Consider the following 24225-nt stretch of genomic DNA (forward strand, 5'->3'; position numbering starts at 1 on the left):
CTGGGGTTCTATTCCTATGCTTGTCATTATTATTTTCTTGTAATATATCTTGATATCCAATTAAGTATATTCTCTGTTTTTCAGGATCATATTCATTATTTATTACTGGATATGAGATCTAACAGTTTGGTTAGATTAAGGTTAATTTTTGGCAAGAATACTTAATGGATGATTTATTGTGTTTTTATTGCATATACTATCAGGTACTGCCACTATTAATGATGCTATCTGCTTATTTGTTTATGATGCTGACAGATCTCTCCATGTAAAGTAACATTTTTGTCCCCTTTGGAATTATCAGGTAAACTGTGGGGTGAAACTTTGCCACATTTCAAATCATTTTGTAACAAATCAATGAGGTATAGGTGAATCCACCATTTGTTGGGGCTTGCAAAATAGTAACCATTTACAATTATTGTTCTCTGTTACTAGTGGCATTTTATATAAAGAGATTTTGCCTACCAAGGGGAGGTAAATTATAGGTGGGTTTTTTTTTTTTTCTGGATTAGGGAAGAAGTGAATCAAATGCTTAATTCTTCCCTTTAATTACCAATTTTCAGAGTAAGGATTTGAGGTAGTTGTTGCCTTCAATGAAAATGAAATTTTGTTTTTCTGTTTTTCTGTCAATCGTTGCATAATATCATAGACGCCTGGATTCTTATTAATGTGTTAAATCAACCACAGTTATTATTCCTTTTGGTATAAATTACCTCAAAGTTGACCAGTGTCTTTTGGACACAATCCCATTAGTCTTTGAGTATTTCTTTTTTTTTTTTTTTTTTAATTTTTTTTTTTTAACGTTTATTTATTTTTGGGACAGAGAGAGACAGAGCATGAACGGGGGAAGGGCAGAGAGAGAGGGAGACACAGAATTGGAAGCAGCCTCCAGGCTCTGAGCCATCAGCCCAGAGCCCGACGCGGGGCTCGAACTCACGAACCGCGAGATCGTGACCTGAGCTGAAGTCGGACGCTTAACCACTGAGCCACCCAGGCGCCCCAGTCTTTGAGTATTTCTTTACCTGCAAGCATAAAATGCTCGGGCTCATCTTATACTTTTCCTGTTACAGACTAATAGCTTCCTAGTTCAGTCCCAGTTTCGGTTTATCTTATTTTCAGCTCTATCTTCCTTTCTGTCCTCTGGGCATTTTGTTTAGATTCTTGTTGTTTTTCCAAGCTCCGATATGCATTTTTTTTTTTCCAGCTCTAACTATTTATATATTGCCAACTATGGGCCAGGTGCTGTTCTAAGGATACAGAGGTTAACACAGCAAAAATCATCTTTGCTCTCAAGAAGCTTACGTTGCAAGAATGCTTGTTATATTATCCATGCATTTTAATGGCTATTGTGATCTGGCAATTTTGGGTATTGTGAGGGTTTTAAGGTAATCTAGACATAAATGATGATTTGTAAAATTTCATATCATTTTCCAGAATGAATATTTAGGAAATAAACCAGAAGATAGGAAGCCCTGTTAGAAAAGAAGTGCAGTTCTGGGTATTAAGTAGATAGATGAATGGAAGTGAGAATGGAGAAGAAAAGCTGGATTGCAGGAGTATCTTGAAGAAAGAAAGGATAGAATTTTGTAATAGTTAAATAAGAGCACATGATCCAGAGGAGGATGTCAAAATTATCTCCAAGTATTCTTCTCTGGAAGACTAAGAGAATGACTACAACACTGGCAGAAATAGTGTAGCTGGTGTGAATGTGTAGACAAATAAAAATAATGTCTCTTGGCGGGTATGGACTGTGTCCTTATATTTAACATTCTATGCACTGTACTGTATCAACTAACTGCATTTGAGAAAAGCAACGAAACAACTGTGTAGACATGGCCCAAGGTGATAGAAAATACAGAACTAGAAGAGAGTAAGTGACAAGATCACAGGTGAGGAAAGGAAGTGCTGGTGGCTTCTTTGTAACCCTAGACCCTGGTTTGGTGTTTGGCACAAAGCTGACCCTTAATATTTACTGAATAAATGAACGTAAGTCATTTGCATAGATGTGATAGCTGAGCCTATGGGCATAGAACTGAAAGCAGGGGACATTTACTTGCTAAGGTTCAAAAACAGCTCTTCTTCCCTGTGGCCTGCATTGCCAACAGGTGCCTGCCTCAGGGCAAACAATTCCGAAAGTACCTTTGGATAATTAGAGCAGAAGCTGGCATTTCAGGAGCTCTTTTGCCTGTGTGTGTTTGTTGGGCCGCGTGGTGGGGGGGTGGTGCATTCTAGATTCAGAATACCAAAGTGGAAGTCACAGATTTGCAATGAATCAAAGGTAATATTAATTGTATTCATTTTATATGAAGGTCAGCTCATCTCCACAAATTATAGAGCTTCTCAGTGCAATCAGTGCACTTCCTTTTCCACAATGCCTCCAAACGCAAACCTCACTTTACAGGTTATCAGCGGGGGGCTGAGCTGCTCTATTGCATTCACTAATGAAAAGGTTAATGGATTCCCTTTCTCTTGTTTGAAGCTAGGACCTGAAATTTCGAGTAGGCCTACTGGGATGACTCTTCCAATTTCCATCCTCAAGGGGGCGATGATCAGGGAGCCATTCCTGAACCACACCCGCAGAAATCTGCCGCAGAAACCTTCACGCTCTACTCCTGGGTGCGTCAGATTAGTCCCGGGGGCCAGCGCCTCATACTGAGCCTGCGCACACGGGCGCGCCGGAGCGGACGCATGCGCCTTGAGGCGGGGCTGGCGGAGGCGGCTCTGGGCGGGTCTGGGTCCCTCCAGTGTTTTGGGGCCTAGGAGCTGTGGGAGGAGCCGGCGGCCTCACCGTGGTAACCGCAGCGCCGCCACCGCCGCCCCGCCTTGCAGGCCTCGGGACTGTCATCGCCTTTGGGTGTGGGGATACTTGGGCCACCGTCCCCGGAAATAGCTCCGCCGGCTTTCTCAGATACCCCCATCCTCCCCACGCCACCGTCGCCGCCGCCATGCAAGGGGAGGACGCCAGATACCTCAAAAGGTGACCACTCCCCGAGGCTCGGTCCCACCTTCCTTGCGAGGCCCTGAAGATATTCTTAGAGGTCCTTGGGTTGGCTTTGAGGTGACAGTGGGCAAAGCTAGGATCTTAGATGTGGAAGCTGGGGGTAAAGCGGAGGGGAGTCACGGAAAGGAAAGGGAAAAGGAGCACTGGGGAAAAGAGGAAAGGGCCCTTCGGGGGTGCGAGGCTCCCCAGCCTCTTACCTGGCTCGGCGGGACCCTGACAGCATTGCAGATGGTTTCCTTGCCACATCCGTCTCGGGAGAGGGGCGAAGGGCTGTGTAAACCGCGTCTTCCTGACCCCCCACCCCGACTTGGACTCCCCATTTTTCCCTAGTAGAATAAATCCCTTGGGAGCCTGAGAATGAAGTCTTCTGGTGCCTCTGCTCTCTGTCTTCTGTTTGGGCTTCACTGCCATCGGGTTTTGAAGCGATGAAGAAGAGAGAAGTGGCTTTTACTTTATGGGAGGCTGGGCTGAGATGGTTCCTTCCAGCCTGTTTCTGCTTTCCTCAATCATTTCATCCATTTGACTGCCATGTATATAGTATACTTTTTGTAGGAGATTCATAATTATCAAGAGGTTTGTTCAGGAGCTTGTCCTGCAGCAAGCCGTAATTTCTTTAGTTTAACAATATCTGTAGTATCAATTACTCTTTAAAGAAAATTGTATCTTTGGGGATTATTTATTTGACTCCTGTCAAAGATAAGGTCATCCCTGATGAAAAAGGATACCTGTCATTGGACCAAGAGTTAGCAGTGATCCAATAGAAAACGATCTTAAGTAGGACTCTCCATTTTTTCTCCATTAGTTAAGTCACTGTTAGTGACAGGGTAAAATACACAGGGGGAGTCACATGTATTATTATTATTATTATTATTATTATTATTATTTTTGGACACAGTTTCCTTATTTAAATATGGGGCAAATATTACCTTATGAGAAATATGTGGACCAAATATGAAAATACTTTTAAAAGATAAAACATGCCATGTAATGTGGTGGCGATATTTCAAGTCATAATATGCTTTTACTGTATATATTTATCCTGGCCTGGGATGGCCTTAATCATCACAGGAAGATCTTCTAAACTTTAATCAATTCTTAAAAGGGATTCAAACAATTGTAAAATCCTACAACCGACTGCACGGTCTTTGCAGGACTGAGGCATATATTGCCTGCCTTTCTCATTGTATATGAATATATCTGAAACTGTCAAATAACAAGACTTTATCAGTAAATTTTTGTAGTAATATGTAATCATAACTAGTATATAGTCAGTATTTATTTCCTCACTGAATTTTGCCTACATTGATCTTGTAAAATACCTTGATTGAAAATTTCGTGACAGAAGAAAATAGTAAATTCTTTCTCTTTCAACTTCAGATTCAAGATTGTTCTAGGTGAAGAGCTACTATTATACCAGCAGTTTGTTTTCGTGTAATACACTGTGCCAAAATATAGTTTTTATTAGATTCTTGTACCTGTATGGACCCTTAGGCATAATTCCCAATCTATTCTTTTAAAAGCCGTGTTATCTAAAGTTCAAAAAATAAAACCAAACAAGTCACTATAATGCTTGAAGTAAAATAAGATTAGAACTTGCAAAGGTTGAAATATACACTTTTCAGTTCCGCCTAATTTTGACAATATAAGTAAATTAAAAGGTGGCGTTGCCTGCATTCAGATTAGAAATATGCAGCTAACGTACAATCATACAGGCCTGATGGTTTATGATGTCTGGCAGAACCTTCCATTTTAATTATTGGTTCTTTGATAATGATTACATTTATGTATTCCTTTTTGTAATATTTTTACCTTCACATTTTGTTTCTAACAGTACAGCAACATAGTTTCATTCTCATTGATTCAGTCTAATTTTAATTAGTCGATTTCCATGGTTTCATGGGGAATTTCTAGTCTTTCTTTAAATGTGTAGTAGATTATAGAATCAAATACAGTTTGATTTTTTGTTTTGATTCAGTAAAACTTAATGAAGACTTACAAAATACCTGGTATATGCCTAGCATAGTTCTGGTCACTGGAGAAATGATTAAATAGACAAATTTTATGTCCTCGATCAGATATACACAAAAATAGACAATTATTTGTGATTTTTTTGCTTCCTCTTAAAACCCTCTGATGGCTTTCCATTGCTTTTTACTTTTTTGAAAGTTTATTTAAATAATCTCTATTCTCAACGTGGGCCTCGAACTCATGACACTGAGATCAAGAGTCATGTGCTCTTCCCACTGAGCAAGCCAAGCACCCCTCCATTGCTTTTAGAGTTAGAGCACCTACCTTTTCAGCTCTCTCTCTGCCTCCCTCCCACCCCCAGTAATTTCATACTTGAGCCTTACAGAAATAACTTCTTTTAGATTCCTGTGTTTTGGTGTAAGTTTCCAAATGCCCTTCCTGTTGTCTGGAACTTGCCCCATTCTTCACCCAGCTCGCTCTTCATTTTTCCTGTTTTTGCTTAAATGTCACTTTTTCCAGAAAGCCTTTCCTGAGCTGCCCTTTTTTCATCCCGCAGTCCACAATCCAGGTCAGATATACCTGCTAGGTTCTCATGATACCTAATACCTTGTCTTTACTTACTCTTATTACCATATTATTATTGTTTGTCTTTCCTGCTGGTCTGTAAGCTTCAGAAGGCTAAGGAACTATATATCTTACTTCTCATTGTATCCTCAGCACGCAGCACAACTCCTGGATCAGAAGTACTCACTAAATAGTTATTAAATGAAGTAAAAATGAGGTTACAAAGAAAAATGGGCCAAATCATACTGGACTTATAAACCATAGTAAAGAGTGGAGATTTGTAAAAGCAGTGGAGAACCATTGAAGGATTTTAAGAGTAAATGACATTTATTCATTCCTTCAATAGTTATTTGAAATTCTACCATGTAAAAGTCACTTAGTCAAGTGATAAAAAGTATTGGATGAATGACATATACTTTCTCTGCCTTTATGTGCCTATAACGTAGTGAGGAATACAGACTTTAATTAATATATAACCAGAAGTAACTACTGTATTTATGGTGAGTGCTAGAAGTACATAAGCAAAATCAGTGGATGGCCTTCATGTAAAGCTCTTTTTTTTTTTTTTTTTTTTAATGTTTATTTCTGAGAGGGAGAGAGACAGAGCATGAGCAGGGAGGGGGCAGAGTGAGAGAAACACAGAATCTGGAGCAGGCTCCAGGCTCTGAGCCGGCAGCATGGAGCCCGACATGGGGCTTGAACTCACGAACTGTGAGATCATGACCTGAGCCGAAGTCAGACGCCCAACCGACTGAGCCACCCAGGTGTCCCGAAAGCCCTTTTTTTATACAGTATGTTTTCAACATTCATCCACATTTTAGCATTCAGCGGCAATTCATTCCATTTAATAGCTGAATGGTAGTTCATTGTGTGGATATAGCACATGTAGATTATTCATTCATCTATTGATAGACATTTAGATTGTTTCCACCTATTGGCTACTGTGAGTAAAACTACTTTGAACATTCCTGTACTAGTTTTACTTTGAATACCTTTTTTCACTCTCTGGTATGTACCCAGTTGTTTCTGGGTCACGTACTAATTGTGTGTTTAACTTATTGAAGAACCACCAAACTTTTTCAGAGTGGCTGCACCATTTACATTCCCATCAGCAGTGTATGAGAGTTCCAATTTTCGACATCACCAACAGTTGTTATTTATTTATTTATTTATTTATTTATTTATTCATTCATTCATTCACATTCTGGCCATTCAGTGGATGTGAAGTACTATCTGTGGTTTTATTTGCATTTCCTTAGTTACTAGTGACATCGAGTATCTTTTCATATGCTTCTTGGCCTTTATCTTCTTTGGGGAAATGAGTTCTTTATACATTCTAGGTACTAGACTCTTACCAGATAAATGATTTACAAATATTTTGCCGCACTCTGTGATTGTTTTTGCATTATCATTATAGTGTCCTTCCTTATGCAAAAGTTTTTAATTTTGATGGAGTCCAGTTTAATTTTTTCTTTACTTGCTTTTGCTACCATTATTTTGGAAACCATCGCCTAATAGTTTATTTTTTCTTTCTTTCCCTTGCCTCAGGAGACATCTAGAAAGATGTTGCTAAGGCTGATGTTAGAGAAATTACTGGATATCTACACATAAAAGAATGAAATTGGACCCTTTATACCACGTAATTAACTCTAGGATTTTTATGGTTTCATATCTCACATTTAAGTCCTTAGTCCATTTTGAATTTACATTTGTGTATGGTGTCAGAGAGTGGTCCAGTTTCATTCTTTTGCATGTAGCAAAATAAAAAGCATAGCAAAGCAAACAATCAACAAAGCTTAAAGACAGCCTACTGAATGGCAGAACATAATTACAAACAACATATCCGATAAAGGGTTAGTATCCAAAATATATAAAGAAGACATGAACAGACATTTCTCCAAAGAAGATATACAAATGGGCAACAGACACATGAAAAGATGCTCATCACTCATCATCAGGGAAATGCAAATCAAAACCACAATAAGATACCATCTCACACCTTTTAGAATGGCTGAAATCAAAATCACAGGAAACAACAGGTGTTGGTGAGGATGTGGAAAAAAAGCAACCCTTGTGCACTTTTGTTGGGAATGCAAACTGGTTTAGCCACTGTGGAAGACAGTATGAGGTCCCTCAAAAAGTTAGGAATAGAACTACCCCCAAGATCCAGTAATTGCACTATTAGGTGTTCATCCAAAAAATACAAAAACACTAATTCAAAGGGATAGATGCACCCTATGTTTATTACGACATTATTTATAATAGCCAAATTATAGAAGCAGCCCCAGTGTCCACTGACAGATGAATGAATAAAGGAGAGGCGGTATATGTATTTAGATATATTGCATATGTGTGTGTATATATATAGAATATTATTATATAGGTATATCTATAATAAAATATTCCACCATAAAGAATAAAATCTTGCCATTTGCAACATCACTAATGGATCTAGAGAGTATAATGCTAAGTGAAATAAGTCAGTCAGAGAAAGACAAATACAATATGATTTCTCTCATATGTGGAATTTAAGAAACAAAACAAATGACAAAGGAAAAGAAACAAATTGAGAAAAACACTTAAATATAGAGAACAAACTGATGGTTACCAGAGGGGAGGTAGGTGAAATAGGTAATGGGAATTAAAGAGTATACTTATAGAAGAGTGCTGAGTAATGTATAGAATTATTGAATCACTATATCACACACCTGAAACTAATATAACACTGTATGTTAGCTATACTGGAATTAAAATTTAAAAATTAATTTTAAAAAAACATTGCCAAATCCAAAGTCATGAATATTTGCCTCTATATTTTCTAAGGGTTTTGTAGTTTCAGCTCTCAAATTTGTTTTCAATCCATCTTGAGTTAATAGTGTGATATAAAGTAAGGGTCCAATTTCATTCTTTTACATGTGGATATCCAGTTGTCCTGGCACCATTTGTTAAAGAGATCATTCTATCCCCAGTGAAAGGTCTTGCTGCCTTTGTTGAAAATCCATTTATGGTAGATGTAGGGGTTTATTTCTGGACTCCATTCTCCTCCATTGATCTGTATGTTTTTATGCTACTACTGCACTGTTTTGATTATTGTAGCTTTGTAGTGTATTTTGAAATTGGAAAGTATGTCTTACACCTTTGTTCTTTTTTGGGATTGTTTTGGCTACTCAGGGTCCCTTGTGTTTCCATATGAATTTTAGGATCCCTAAAAGAGGCTTTTGGGATTTCGATAGGGATTGTATTAAATCTGTAGATCACTTTGGGAAGTATTGCCATCTAACACTATTAAGTTATCAATCTGTGAACAAGGGATATCTGTCCATTTAATTCTTATTAATTTCTTTCAGCAATGTTTTGTAGTTTCACTAAGTGCTACACCTCTCTGCTTAAATTTGTTAGTATTTTATTCCTTTTGATTGTAAGTGGAATTGTTTTTTTAACTTCCTTTTTGGCATTTTCATTACTAGTATATAGAAATGCAACTGATTTTTTTGTGTGTTTGTAGTGTGATCTGCAAATTTGCTGAATTTACTGTGATTAGCAGTTCTCAACATATGAGGTCATGTCATCTACAGATACAGTATTACTTCTTTTCCAGTATGGATGCTTTTATTTCTTTTCTATATGTCAATGCTCTGGCTTGAACTTCCAGTAGTATGTTGAATAGAAATGGATGACAGCAGGGCGCCTGGGTGGTTCAATCAGTTGAGTGTCGGACTCTTGATTTTGGCTCAGGTCATGATCTCCCGGTTCGTGAGATCAAGCCCCATGTACAGAGCCTGCTTGGGATTCTCTGTCCCTCTCTCTGTGCCCCTTCACTGCTTATGCTCTCTTTCACTCTCAAAATAAATAAATAAACTTAAAAAAAAAGTGGATGAAAGTAGGCATACTTATCTTATTCCTATTCTTAAAGGAAAGCTTTTATTCTTTTACTATTGAGTATATTATTAGCTGTAGGTTTTTCATATATGCCCTTTTCTTGTATTCCTAATTTATTGAATGCTTTTATTTGAAAGGGTGTTAGGTTTTGTCAAATGCTTTTTCTGCATCAATTGGAATAATCATGTACATTTTTCCTTCATTTTATTAATGTGGTGTATTATATTGTTTTTCATATGTATAACTTCTTTGCATTCCTAGAATAGAACCTACTTGGTCTTGGCTTGTAATCTTTTAATATGCTGCTGCATAGTGTTTGTTAGTATTTTGAGGACTTTTGCATCTATATTCATGAAGGATATTGATTTCCATCTCTTTATATAAGATATTTATAAGAGATATTCTATTTTTGTGGTGTGTTTGTCTCACTTCGGTAACAGAGTAATGCTGACCTCATAGAATGAGGTCTGTTTTTCAGAGGCATTTAAGAAGGATTGGTGTTAATTTTTCTTTGGATCTGTGGTAGATATCACCAGTGAAGTCATCTGATCCTGGACTTCTCTTTGTTTGGAAGTTTTTGATGACTGATTGAATTTCTTTATTTACTATATAGGTCTATTCAGAATTTCTCTTTCTTTTGACTTTATGTTGTTTGTTTATTTCTAGGAATTTGTCCATTTCATCTAGATTATCTAATTTGTTGGCTTACAATAGTTTATAGTATTCTTTTTATCTCTGTAAGGTCAATAGTATCCCATTTTAATTTCCAATTGTAGTAATTTCACTCTTCTCTCTTTTTTTCTTAACTAAAGGTTTGCCAATTTTGTGAATTTTTCAAAGAAGCAACTTTTGATTTTTTTTATTTTGCATATGTATTCTCTATTTGTTTAATCTCTCTGTCTTTATGATTTCCTACCTTCTATAAGCATGTGGTTTAGTTTATTCTTTTTCTGGTTCCTTAAGGTGTAAAATCAAGTTATTGATTTGAAATCTTTTATTGAGCTGTAATAGACATAACATTATATTAGTTTCAGGTGCATATCACAATACACTTGTGAAATGATCACCACAATAAGTCTAGTTAACGCCCATTACCACATAGTAATAATGTTTTTTTTTTCCTTGTGATGAGAACTTTTAAGATTTAGTCTATTAGCAATTTTCAAGTGTACAATACCTTGTTATTAACTATTGTCATCATGCTGTACGTTATATCCCCGGGCCTTATCTTGAGAGAGTTCAGAAATGGGGGAGAAGGGCAGAGGAGGAGAGAAAGAGAATCTTTTTTTTTTTTTTAATTTTTTTTTAACGTTTATTTATTTTTGAGACAGAGAGAGACAGAGCATGAACGGGGGAGGGGCAGAGAGAGAGGGAGACACAGAACCGGAAGTAGGCTCCAGGCTCCTAGCCATCAGCCCAGAGCCCGACGCGGGGCTCGAACTCACAGACCGCGAGATCGTGACCTGAGTCGTACACTTAACCGACTGAGCCACCCAGGCGCCCCTGAGAAAGAAAATCTTAAGCAGTCTCCATGCTTAGCATGATGTGATGAGATCATGACCTGAGCTGAAATCAGTGGTTGGATGCTTAACTGACTGAGTCACCCAGGTGCCCAGGACTTATTTATTTTATCACTGGAAATTTGTGCCTTTGACCACCTTCACCTGTTTTCCCAGCTGCCACCCCCTGCCTTTGGCAACTACCAATATGTTCTGTGTATCTGTGAGTTTGGGTTTGTTTTGTTCTTAGATTCCACATACAAATGAGATCATAAAGAATTTGTCTGTCTCTCTCTGACTTATTTCGTATAGCATAATGCTCTCAAGGTCTATCCATGTTGTCACAAATGGCAAGATTTTACACATATACACGTACATACACCACATTTTCTTTATGATGGACACTTGGGTTGCTTCTTTGTATTGGCTGTTATAAATAATACTGCAGTGAACATGGGGGTGTGTACTATATATCTCTTAGAATTAGTTCCTTTGGATAAACACTCAGAAATGGGTTTGCTGGATCATATGGTAGGTCTGTGTTCAGTTTTTTGAAAAACCTCTATACGATTTTCCATAGTGGCTGCATTAATTTATATTCCCATCAACAGTGTAGTAGGGTTCCCTTTTCTCCACATTCTTGCCAACACTGCCTATTTCTTGTCTTTTTGATAATAGCCATTTTAACAGGTATGAGGTGATACCTTATTGTGGTTTTGATTTGCATTTTGTTTATGAGTAGAGATATTGAGCATCTTTTCATGTACCTGTTGGCCATCTGTATGTCTTCTTAGAAAAAAATGCCTATTCACGTCCTCTACTGATTTTTTAACCAGATTGGCATTTTTTCCTTTTTCTTTCTTTTTTTCTTTTTCTTTTTTTCTATTGAGCTCTGTGATGTCTTTGTATATTTTAGGTATTAACCCATTCTCAGGCATATTATTGCAAATATATTCTCCCACTTAATAAGTTGTATTTTTATTTTTTTTTCTTTTGCTGGGAAGAAGATATTTAGTTCGACTTAGGCCCACTTATTTATTTTTGTTTTTACTGCCTTTGCTTTTGGTGTCAAAAAAAACTTGCCAAGATCTATGGTGGGAAGCTTACTGTCCTTATTTTCTTCTAGGAGTTTTATAGTTTTAGGTCTTATGTTCAACTCTTAATCCATTTTGAATTAATTTTTGTATATAGTGTAAGATAATGGTCCAGTTTCATTCTTTTTCATGTAGCTGTCCAGTTTTCTAAATTCCATTTATTGAAGAGACTGTCCTTCCCTATTGTGTATTCTTGGCTCCTTTGTTGTGAATTAATTGGCCATATATGTGTCAGTTTATTTCTGGGCTATGTATTCTGTTGATATATGTGTCTTTTTTTATGCAAATACCATACTGTTTTGATTACTGTAACTTTGTAATATATTTTGAAACCAGAAAATGTGAGGCCTCTAGCTTTGTTCTTCTTTCTCAAGATTGCTCTGACTGTTCAGGGTCTTTTGTGGCTCCATACAAATTATAGGATTGTTTGTTCAATTTCTGTGAAAAAAGGCCATTGGGATTTTGATAGGGGTTGCCTTGAATTTGTAGATTGCTTTGGGTGATATGGACATTTTATCGGTATTAATTCTTTCAGTCTATAAACTTGGACTATCTTTTCATTTATTTGTGTTCACTTTGTTTCATCAATATCTTATAGTTTTCAGGGTATAGGTCTTGGTTAAAGACCTTCTTGGTTAAATTTATTTCTAGATATTTTATTCTTTTTGATGTAATTGTAAATGGGAATATTTTCTTAATTTCTCTTAAGATAGTTCATTATTAGTGTATGGAAATGCAACTGATTTTTAATGTTGGTTTTTTTTAACCTGCAACTTTCTTCAGTTTATTAGCTCCAGTTTTTTTGTGTGTGGGGTCTTTAGAGTTTTCTCTATAATAATATCATGTCATCCACAAATAGTGGCAGTTTTACTTCTTGCTTTCTGATTTGGATGCCTGTTATTTCTTTTTCTTGACAAATTACTCTGGCTAGGGCTTCTAATACTGTGTTGAATAGAAGTGGTAAGAGTGGGCATCCTTGCCTTGTTCCTGGTCTTTGAGGAAAAGCTTTTAGTTTTTCACTGTTGAGTATGATGTTAGCTGTGTATTTATTATATATGGCCTTTATTGTGTTGTGGTACATTCCCTGTATATTCACTTTGTTGGCAGTTTTTATCATAAATGGATATTGAACATTGTCAAATGTTTTATGCATCTGTTGAGATAATCGTATGACTTTTATACTTCATTTTGTTAATGTAGTGTATTGATTGATTTCCATTTATTGAACCATCCTTGCATCCCTCAAATAAATCCCACTTGATCATGATGTGTGACGCTTTTAATGTAAACTTGAGTTGGTTTGCTAGTATTTTGTGAAGATTTTTGCATCTGTGTTCCTTTTGGGTATTAGCCTGTAATTTTTTTTTTTTTTTTTTTTTTTTTTTTTTTTGGTGTTCTTGTCTGGTTTTGGTGTAAAGGTAATGCTGACCTCATAAAATGAGTTTGTAAGTATTCCCTCCTGTTCTGTTTTTTGGAAGAGTTTGAGAATGATTGTCATTAATTCTTTGAATATTTGGTAGCATTAACCAGTGAAGCAGTTGAGTGTAGACTTTTGTTTATTGGGACATTTTTGATTACTGATTCAGTGGCGTACTAGGAATTGGTCTGTTCATATTTTCTGTTTTTTTATGATTTGATCTTTGCAGATTGTTTTTAGGATTTTACCCATTTCTTCTATGTTGTTACATTTGTTGGTGTATAATTAATTGCTAAGTTTCTTGTGATCCTTTGTATTTCTGTGTGATCAGTTGTAAATGTTTGTTCTTTTGTTTATGACTTTATTTGAGTCCTCTCTCTTTTTTTCTTGGTGACTTTATTCTTTGTACAGGTTTTCTTCTTTTTTTAATATTTATTTATTTTGATAGAGGGAGTGCGAATGCATGCATTAGAGTGGGGGAGGGGCAGAGAGGGAGACAGAGACAGAATCCCAAGCAGATTCCATGCTGTCATTGCAGAGCCTGAGGTGGGGCTCAGTCTTATGAACTGTGAGATCAGGACCTGAGCCCAAATCCAGAGTCAGATGCTTAACCAACTCAGCCACCCAGGCACCCATAGTAAGTTTTAAATGTGTTACTAAACAGTATAATGAGGGATTCGTTTTAATATACGTTTCTTATATATTCAGCCACAATGCCAAGGAGAACAAGCAAGGGGTTTATCCATAATTTCCATCAGCCCCCAGGTTATATAAGCAGTTAATAACTTGTATTACCCTTATGTAAAGTGCTATTCAGTGTAGTTTCAACCCTACCAAATTGCTACCATTAATTAAGCCTCTCCTATAAAGAACTTCTAGAGCTGCCACTCTATTATTTATACATGAATTAAAAAAATACCTGAATGTATATGTGCTAAAATTGTAACAATTGGTTTCTTCCAGGTTTTTGAGTTTATTTTTTTCTTTGCAATTTATGTGTTCTACTTTTCCTATAAAAACATAACTTGCTTTAGTGATAAAGAAGCTATTAAAAAATTTAATGAACATACTTTTAAAAAACACACATGCACACAAAAAAGCAAACAAAAACAAAAACAAGAACGGAGTGGTGAGATTCTTTGATCAATTTGATTTCTTTGAGAAATGCATGATATCAGACCAGAAGACAATTACACTTTTCTTTACCTATAGAAGACCGGCTGTGCAAGTGGTGGTAGGAGACTACTCTTAGGATTGCATTTGTGTTTTATCCTTATAATTGTCTTCATTGAATTGGATACAGTGGTTACCCCCTTCTGTATAGGAAATTCACAACTGGGATTGCTCTCCATCTTAAGAGGAAGCACGGAACTAGTTTGTTCTATAATTAAGATGCTTTCTGTAGTGATTGCTATAGTACAACTTTTTTTTCTTTTTTCTTTCTTTCATTTTTTTTTTTAACTCTTCTTAGTTCTTTTGATTCCTGTGATTCCTTTAGTTTTTGATTGCTAGCCTCAGCTTGTACCCATTTATCCTGCCTTTTGGAGTGTATGCCATCCTGTTTAATATATGTGTGTGTATCTAATTTCCTAATTATTTTTACCAGCCTGCCTGGTTTCTAGCTGCTTTAATCCCTCACAAGCTTGTTCTGTACATCTTACTGTCAGTGTAGTTGCTGACCTACCTAGACTCCAGCATTGTATTTGATTTCCTACCCTATCTCTATACTTGACTTTTAGTCATGGTCCCAGTACAGATTCCATATTTCATAAATAATTCTGATGAAAAGATCATTTTAAAACTTACATTGAGAATATGCATAATAGGGCATTAATTTCTAACTAAAGAAAGAGCATTGAGTGTCTAATCATTGGAATTTTAATTTAAGATATTGTCATATTTCTGTTCCTTCTCATCAGGCTAAAATATCCTACTAGCCAACTTTGACTATAGTGAGAAATTTTTCTTGTTCTCGTTGCTTAATCTCTTCTAATATCACTTGTTTTATCACCTTCTAATGTGGCCAAGTGACAAGTAGTGATTAATTTGTCATTGGTTTACTATAACTAAAGATTCATTGTATAACTTTAGAAGCTTGGGGGATGAGGTATATAGAAACATTCTATGGAAACTACTAATGACATTATAATTTGAAGATGCAGGACTGTAAAACATAACCTCTTAATGTTTTTTTGTTATGTAATTTGAGTGTGTTTTGAAGATTAGGTACTAATGCTGCAGTATATATATTTATGTAAAGTGATAGATAATAAATATTGTGGTTTAGAAAGTTTCGTGTCATTCTGTGAGCCAGTTAATGGGCTAATTGTTAGGCAGTTGTTTTTTTTTTTAATACAAATTTGGGAGCAGCTATCTTTATTTTTGAATTACTGATTTTTGTTTGAGGTCTCTTCTCCAAAACATCTTGTTGTATTCACTTGCAAATTTTATATAAGCATGATTCTTTGTGTAAATGTATTTTTTCCCAGGTATAGCTATTTATTAAGGTACTTTCCGCAAGATCAAGAAAAATGTATAGTACAGAGTTTACAGAGTTGGAGAAAAAGAGTTATTTTTTGGTCTAAGTCAAAAGTAAATCTAATTTAAATGCGTATGTTAATCTGACCCACATGCCTTTAGAACTAAAAACTAGATAAAAAGCATAGACATTTTGTGAGTTTTTAATCTACCTATGTCTGTTTTTATTTTATATTATAGGAAAGTTAAAGGAGGAAATATTGATGTACATCCATCAGAAAAAGCACTCATTGTTCAATATGAAGTGGAAGCTACTATTCTTGGAGAGATGGGTGATCCCATGTTGGGAGAACGAAAGGAATGCCAAAAGATGTAAGTTTTCTTCATTGGTGCATAGTTTGAAAGTGGTGAATTTTATATAAGCTGTGTAGAAATCTGACGTTATTTAAATCAGCATAGATTACAAATGGTTCTGCCTTCTTCTAGGCATACTTCATCTTAGTGAAGCAGAGACCATATTAAACTATAAATACAGAGTATATTTATTCCAGAGAAGATCATGTTTACCTAAGCATAGTGGAAAGTTGCTGAAAAATATCATTTCTAATTTATCCCATTTAGTGAATGCATATAATAGAGTATAAACTACTACAACTTGTGAAATCAGAAATAAAAGAGGTTTATATGAGACTTTTTAGCTTAATTTAAGAAATTTCTGTTTCAGGGGATCCTCTCTGTATTATTCTTTTTTCCCTGGAGTTGTAGAAGATAGTATGCGTTCCAGAATTCCCAAGTGGGGCATGTACTTTGAATTCATCCCTTCAAAGTCTAGCCCTGTGAAAGATGTTGGTAATGTAATGACTCAATTTTGTGACTCAGTGAATTGGGATTACATCTCTTGACATCCTACACTCTCCTTCCTACTTTTATAATACTTTCAGGAGCCCCTTGGGAACTGGCCTTTTTCATTATTCTATAGTTGTGCTGGTGATTGTCTTGCCCTCCTTTCATAGTATTGTGGAAGTAGAGAAGGTCGGAGATGGCCTAGTGTTCTCTCCCAATCTTCTCCTTCCGTAAAAAAAAAAAAAAAAAAAAAAAAAAAAGTTGATTTGGGAGCTAAGAAGATTTTAACTAGTTTAAAAGAGTGTTAGTATGTTTTGGTGATATAGCACCCTGAAAAGTACTGTATTTAATTTTTTTTTAATTTTTTTTTTTTTTTTTTTTTTTTTTTTGAGAGAGTGTGAGTGGGGAGGGGCAGAGGGAGACTCACAATCTGAAGTAGGCTCCAGGCTCTGAGCTGTTAGCACAGAGCCCGACATGGGGCTTGCACTCACAAACTGCCAGACCCTCACCTGAGCCAAAGTTGGACACTCAACTTTCTGAGCCACACAGGCGCTCCCAAAGCACTGTATTTTAAATATATAGCAGTGGTTCTCAACTGGTTGTGATGTTTTTCCCCCAGAGAACATTTGGTAATGCCTGGAAACAATTTTGGGGGTTGTAACTGGAGGGATCCTATTGACAATCTAGTGGATAGAGGCCAGGGTGCTGCTAAACATCCTAAAATGCACAAGGTCAAAGAATGGTTTGGCTTCAAATTTTAATAGCGCTGTAATTGAGAAACTTTGGCGTATAGCACCCCGAAAAGACAAGCTGCCTAGTATCTTAGTAAGATCCCTAATCTGTCTTCTTTTTTTGTGTTAGGAAACTAAATTACACATACAATTCATTGAAATAACTAAGTCCTTGGGGCACCTGGGTGTCTCAGTCAGCTGAGTGTCTGACTTTGGCTTAGGTCATGATCTCGCGGTTCGTGGGTTTGAACCCCGCATGGGGCTCTGTGCTGGCAGCTCGGAGCCTGAGCCTGCTTCGGATTCTGTGTCTCCTTCTCTCTCTGCCCACCCCTCCACACCCTCCCCCTGCCTCAAATAAATAAACATTAAAAAAAAAATTAAAAGAACTAAGTCTTTGGATAATTCACTAAATTGAAGAAAAATACATATATGCACACATACGTACTTACGTGTCCTCTTACACGTTCTCTCTTCCATTAATGTGTTGTGATTACTGCCTGAGTTTTATACATTTTGGGAGCATGTGAAAATCTCTTTAGATCTTTTTTTTTATGTTTATTGATTAAAAAAAATTTTTTTTAATGCTTACTTATTATTATTTTTTTTAATGTTTATTTATTTTTGAGACAGAGAGAGACAGAGCACGAATGGGGGAGGGGCAGAGAGAGAGGGAGACACAGAATCCGAAACAGGCTCCAAGCTCCAAGCTGTCAGCCCAGAGCCCGACGCGGGGCTCGAACTCACGGGCCGCGAAATCGTGACCTGAGCCGAAGTCGGACGCTCAACCGACTGAGCCACCCAGGCACCCCAATGCTTACTTATTTTTGAGAGAGAGACAGAGCATCAACAGGGGAGAGGCGGAGAGACAGGGAGACACAGAATCCGAAGCAAGCTCCAGGCTCCTAGCTGTCAGCACAGAGCCCATTGTGGGGCTTGAACACATGAACTGTGTTGAGATCATGACCTGAGCTGAAGTCAGACGCTTAACTGACTGAGCCACCCAGGCACCCCTTGAGATCTTATTAATTTGACTTCCAAAGAAAAGCTAGCAGATCAGTCTTTGCTTTTAGAACCTCAGATATCCACATTTCAGGCAAAAGATTTAGTTCTTAGTTCTTTAACACGTATTTGTTTGAAGTTTACTTTTGAGAAAGAGAGAGAAAGTGAGTAAGGCAGGGCACAGAGAGAGGGAGAGAGAGAGAGAATCCCAACCAGGTGCTGCACTGCCAGTGCACACCAACCGTGAGATCATGACCTAAGAGAAAATCAAGAGTCGGATACTTAACCAACTGAGCCACACATGCGCCCCCTAGAAAGATTATTTTAAAACAAGATTTCTGAATATGCTGTCCTCCCTAGAAGAGTCAGATACAGATTTTATGTTCTTTTTGTTATCTCATTTGTTCAGTTCAAAGAAGTCATTTCTTTGCATTTTTCTAAGCCTAATCGTATCTAATACTTTATTATATTTTACTAAAAGAGTCTATGTCAGGTACCTTTCAGTGCTTTGTGAACTATTTATAAGAAGTATTGTTTAACTTATCACTTACTTTTATAATACCTGAGTTGGAAAATTTCTGATGTGCTCACAGCATTCGTCTTAAGAGTCTCAATGCCAACACGGATATAACTTCCCTGGCCCGGAAGGTGGTTGAAGAATGTAAACTTATCCATCCCTCAAAACTAAATGAGGTAGAACAGCTATTGTACTATCTACAGAATCGCCGTGATTCATTGCCAGGAAAAGGTAAGTAGGATTCCTCACTTTTTAATGTATAACCAGAGCTGTTTCTATAGTTCGTGCTTTTGATATTTGGTGGTGTTTTTTGTTGTTATTGTTTTGTTTTGTTTTGCCAGTGCTGTGCATAAGTAAACGAATGAAAGAATAAACCTATTAGTTTTCTCCGTGCCAGGCTCTGTATTAGATGCTTCCACAAAAAATGATCTGTTTCTATTTCATACTGTGGCATGTGTGTATGTTTGTATGTGTACATCTGTGCTGAAATAAGGAACGAACTCAAATGTCTGTCATATTCTAGAATAATAAAAGGAGAGAATTTGGGGCAAAAAAAACCTATTTTCTCTAACCCAACCAGATTTATATTTTCTAAATTTCTTATTGACAATTTATAATTTGAATAGATTACTAAGTATTTAAATGTTAAAATGTCATATGCTTTAGACTATCCTAAAGATACAAGTTATATGAATCTTTCTTAAGAAAATATTACTTTTTTATTCCTTATTGTCTGCATTGTTGCCATTCTTCTACCTTCAATTTCTTCATAAGGAACCAAGTCATTAAAATATTAGAGCTAAGGAATTGATTATTTTTAGAAAATATCATCAAATAATCTAAACCAAATATGAAACGGAATAAAAACACATTTTGATGGAAAGTCATCTCAGATTATTGAATGGTTAGTTATTCCACTTCATGGTATTGATTAGGTTTACATTTCTTTCTTTCATCATTGGTGAGTTCTAAAATATGGTACCTTTGAAAAACTTTATAAATGCTTATGTTTCAATTATACTAAGTAGAAAAAAATGAGAGAAAATTTGTTTTGACTTTTTTTGAATTACTCAGTCTTTTCTCTCCAACCACAGCAAATAAAATGCCTTTTTTCTAATATCACTCTTATTAGTTAATCCTGAATATATTATCTAACATATATTATATGATCATATATATTTCTGAATGAATTGATTGTGAATGTATTTATTTAAAAGCAAAAATAAGCAGTTTGAACTTGTATCCAGCTACATAACTGGCACTCAATGTATAATTATTAATTATTAATAATTAGTGCTATAAGGAAAATTTTATCAAGAAACACTTTTATTAAATGTTTCATGATAGACTATTCCTATTAAGATCCCTGTAAATGATGAGAGAGAACTTCTTCAATAAGTTTAATAAGTTCAAAGTGAGCAAAGTAAATCCCATACTCTTGTAAGGTGTGTATGTACTTAGTTTGAGTACAATATAGTGAAAATTGATCTTTCCTAATGCCTAATTAATATAATTCCAAATGCATTTATATTAATATCTTAATAAAGTCTTGCGAGTTTTCAAGGTAGATCAGTCATCTCACCTTCTTCCCCAGAAATTAGATGAATATGAGGAAATTTTCATGTCAACATACATGGATAAATCCATTTGAATCAGTCTGTGTATATAGATACTAATGTTTGGAGATGTAAGAAATGTTGTTACCATGTTAAATACGTACTTACTAAAAAAATTTCCATTTTTCTTTTTAACTTTTTTTACTTGGAATTCACTATTTCAAAACTAGATACATTGCCCCCCAGAAGTGATTGAAACAAAACAGTAATACTTATTTATGTAATTCATTACTGTAAGTGATTTTTTTCATTTTGTTTTTTCTAATATTCAACTCATTAATGTATCTTTGCTTTATTGATTTCCCTATTCCCACCTTAAATGTGAATCAGGAGGGGACTCTTTTGCTTCTTGTTGGCAAGTCTGGCTATTTACCTCCCAAAAAGTTAACCTAGGAGGAATTAAAATTGCTGCATAACATAACTTTGGGATTATTTCTAGATTTTATTCATATATACTCTCCTTGATATCTCATTATAACAGATTATAGATGAACATTTAAAAATTTTTTTATTTATTGGAAAAAGACTATTTCATAAACTAGTCAGTTGTAAGATCCCCAGGTTAGCTATAAACTCAGCTACTAAATATAAAAATTACCCAGAAACTCTAAACACCTAGTTCTTCTCATTTAAAAATAAAAAATCTTTTTACAGAAAAAAAAGAAAAATCGAGCAAGCCTAAAGATCCACCTCCTTTTGAAGGAATGGAGGTAAGACCTAATTCTGATCTAATAGAGAACTGATTGATTGTAAGGTTGTTGCCTTTTCCCATCAATGATTCATGTACTAACATTAAGTAGATGTAGAAAGTTTATTGAACTTAGAAGCACCTAGAAAAGGTAGATAATGAGTGTTTTATATAGTCAAAAGTTAGTGGCATATTTTTCAGATATAATTTATTTTGATAAGTTTTGAAATGTTTTAAATATTCTTATATTTAAACATATCCAGTGTGTTTTGAAATACTATTTAACCTATTATAGTAGACACAAATTATTTTGCATTACATTTAGGATGCTTTATATTAATAGACCCAAGTTTAGCGTTTATGTACATCCTATTTTCATGTGGTTTGTAACTACTTTTGTATTGGAGTCCTAACACCCAAAGGTCTAATTTCCTCCTGGCTACTATGAGTCCTTTGAAAACTTGTCTGTCATTAAAAGGGCAATATGTTGACCACACAGTATCATTCCTTGGCAGTAGCTTTGAGGGACATCATTGTTCTTTAGGAGGACTTCCTCTTCCTTTCTTTCAGATTGATGAAGTGGCTAACATCAATGACATGGATGAATACATTGAGTTACTATATGAAGATATTCCTGATAAAGTTCGGGGTTCTGCTTTGATCTTGCAACTTGCTCGAAATCCTGATAACTTGGAAGAACTACTATTGAATGGTGATTTATATCTATAAATATTAAAAATAGAAAAATTGTTGCATAATATGTTTTTGAAACTTATTATAATAGAGGACAAAGCTAAAATTTTACCGAACTTAGGAATGCATTTATTTCCTAGACCTTTATTACCATCTTTCTTCTGAAAATTATTTAATTTTTGAGAGCATAACATTAAATATTATCTGAAAAATTCATTTAATCTAAACAACAAATATAAAGCACTAATGGTACTGTGTCTTCTATTCTGGAAGATTTTTATTCTTTCAGTTAGGATACAATATCAACTTTGTCATTTGCACACATACGTATATACTGTTACTAAATTAGGGTTCCAATATTAGTTTTCTTTCAGTAGCACAGCAAAAAATATATTAATCTCTGTACCTTCATTTAGATTAAATTTTGATCCTCTCCTTTCATTAGATGTGCTAGGTAATTAAAAAAAAAAGAGATAATGCTCTTAAAACCTTTTTTCTCAGTAATACCCCAATAGAATTATTTTATTTTATTTTATTTTATTTTATTTTATTTTATTTTATTTTATTTTATTTTACTTTATTTTAAAGTTTATTTGTTTTGAGAGAGCAAGTGCGAATGCAAGCAAGGGAGGGACAGACAGAGATAAATTTTATTTATTAATTTTGAGAGAGTGAGTGCAAGGAGGGTAGGGGCAGAGAGAGAAGGAGAGAGAATCCCAAGCAGGCTCTGCACTGACAGTACAGAGCTCAATGCAGGGCTCGATCTCACGAACCATGGGATCATGACCTGAGCAGAAACCAGGAGTCAGATGCTTAACCAACTGAGCCAGACAGGCGCCCCTAGAATTATTTTAAAAGTGTGGTTTTCTGACTTTACTTTTGCCAAAATTAAAATATAGAAGATGTCATTATTAACTGATTTCTGTCACATGAGGAAGAGTACCTTTTTGTTTGTCGTCATACTCCTTTTATGGAGGCTGCACAGTACACACCAGTACTTGATAGCTTGGAAAATATATACAAAAGAACTGTCCAGAAAGTCCTAGAACATTACCAATATTCCAAGTAGAAAATGTGTACATTTTAAGTATTTTCAAAATTATACAACTCATATATTAGTATATTCTTTATAAAGAATTAGAATATTAGTAATTTGGTCATTATTATCTGAGTTTGGAGTGCATTCATTCTTCTAGATCTTTTTCATACTTTTACATATATATATGTATAGGATTTTTTCCTATATTAAAATATAGAGTATTATTTTGTAAGAATTTTATATTAATAATATCGTACTTATTTCTTGGTAATTTTTTCTCCATATAGTAATATTTTGAGATTACATGCATATAGATACATTATAATGTAATTAATTTTTTAACTATGATTGTTGTTTTTATGAAGCTTTCTATAAGTTTTAGCCATTCCTCTGTTGATTAGTCATTAGATTGTTTCCAGATTTTTCAGTAGGGAATATTGCTTCAGTGAACATCTTTGTACATATCTTCTATATACACAGTATGGGGTTCTTTAGGGTATGTGGACAGAAACAAAGGTCATACATAAAAACAGATGATAATGTTTTAAAGGGTATTGCCAAACTGCCTTCCAAAATGGTTGTGCTGCTGTATCCCCAGATCAACAGAATATGAAAGCCATCAAACTTTAAAATTTTTGCCATTGTATTATGGTAATAAACAAGCTCTCTTTGTTTTAAGTTGCATTTGCCTGATTTCTAATGAATTTGCTATCATTAGACTTTTGGAATTTCCACCCTGTGAATTTTGTATTCCTGTCTTAAGTATTTGTGTGTATGTGTATGCGACTGTACGTATATTTATATATAAATGTACATATCCTTTTTATATATAATTTAGTACGTAAATTTATATATATCATTTATGTTCTTTCTCTTTTATGTACTTGGAAATGGTTTCTGCCAGTCTATTGTCTCTTTTTTTTTGGTAACATATCCATTTCTATCTGTTTACTTTCACTCTATTTGTGTCTTTGACTCTAAAATGTTTGTATTGTACAAAGTATATAGTTGGATCACGCCCTTTTTTAATCCATTCTGCCAATCTCTGCGTTTTGATAGGAGAGTTTAGTCTATTTACCATTAATGTAATTACTCATAAAGTGGGATTGTCATCTAACACTTTGTTTTCTGCATCTTTTATCATTTTTATTCCATTAACCCTCTATTATTGCCTTCTTTTATGTAAAATGGATATTTTTAGT

General features: G+C 35.2%; 1 protein-coding gene across 2 annotated transcripts in view; it reads left to right on the forward strand.

The window, feature by feature from the left end:
* KIFAP3 (kinesin associated protein 3) overlaps positions 1–24225 on the forward strand; it is a 174113-nt gene that overhangs the window by 9691 nt on the left and 140197 nt on the right. Inside the window, exons 1-5 of one of the 2 annotated variants that reach the window (XM_045452968.1) lie at positions 2706–2974; positions 16138–16269; positions 19064–19218; positions 21258–21313; positions 21862–22003. In XM_045452968.1, coding sequence (XP_045308924.1) covers positions 2943–2974; positions 16138–16269; positions 19064–19218; positions 21258–21313; positions 21862–22003 — 517 coding nt within the window. In that variant the 5' untranslated portion in view covers positions 2706–2942. Of the gene's footprint in view, positions 1–2705; positions 2975–16137; positions 16270–19063; positions 19219–21257; positions 21314–21861; positions 22004–24225 lie in introns of those variants that run through there. The other variant, XM_045452967.1, reaches the window with a different exon arrangement.

Source organism: Leopardus geoffroyi, chromosome C3 (genome assembly GCF_018350155.1).
Source record: "Leopardus geoffroyi isolate Oge1 chromosome C3, O.geoffroyi_Oge1_pat1.0, whole genome shotgun sequence".
Classification (NCBI taxonomy): Eukaryota; Metazoa; Chordata; class Mammalia; order Carnivora; family Felidae; genus Leopardus; species Leopardus geoffroyi.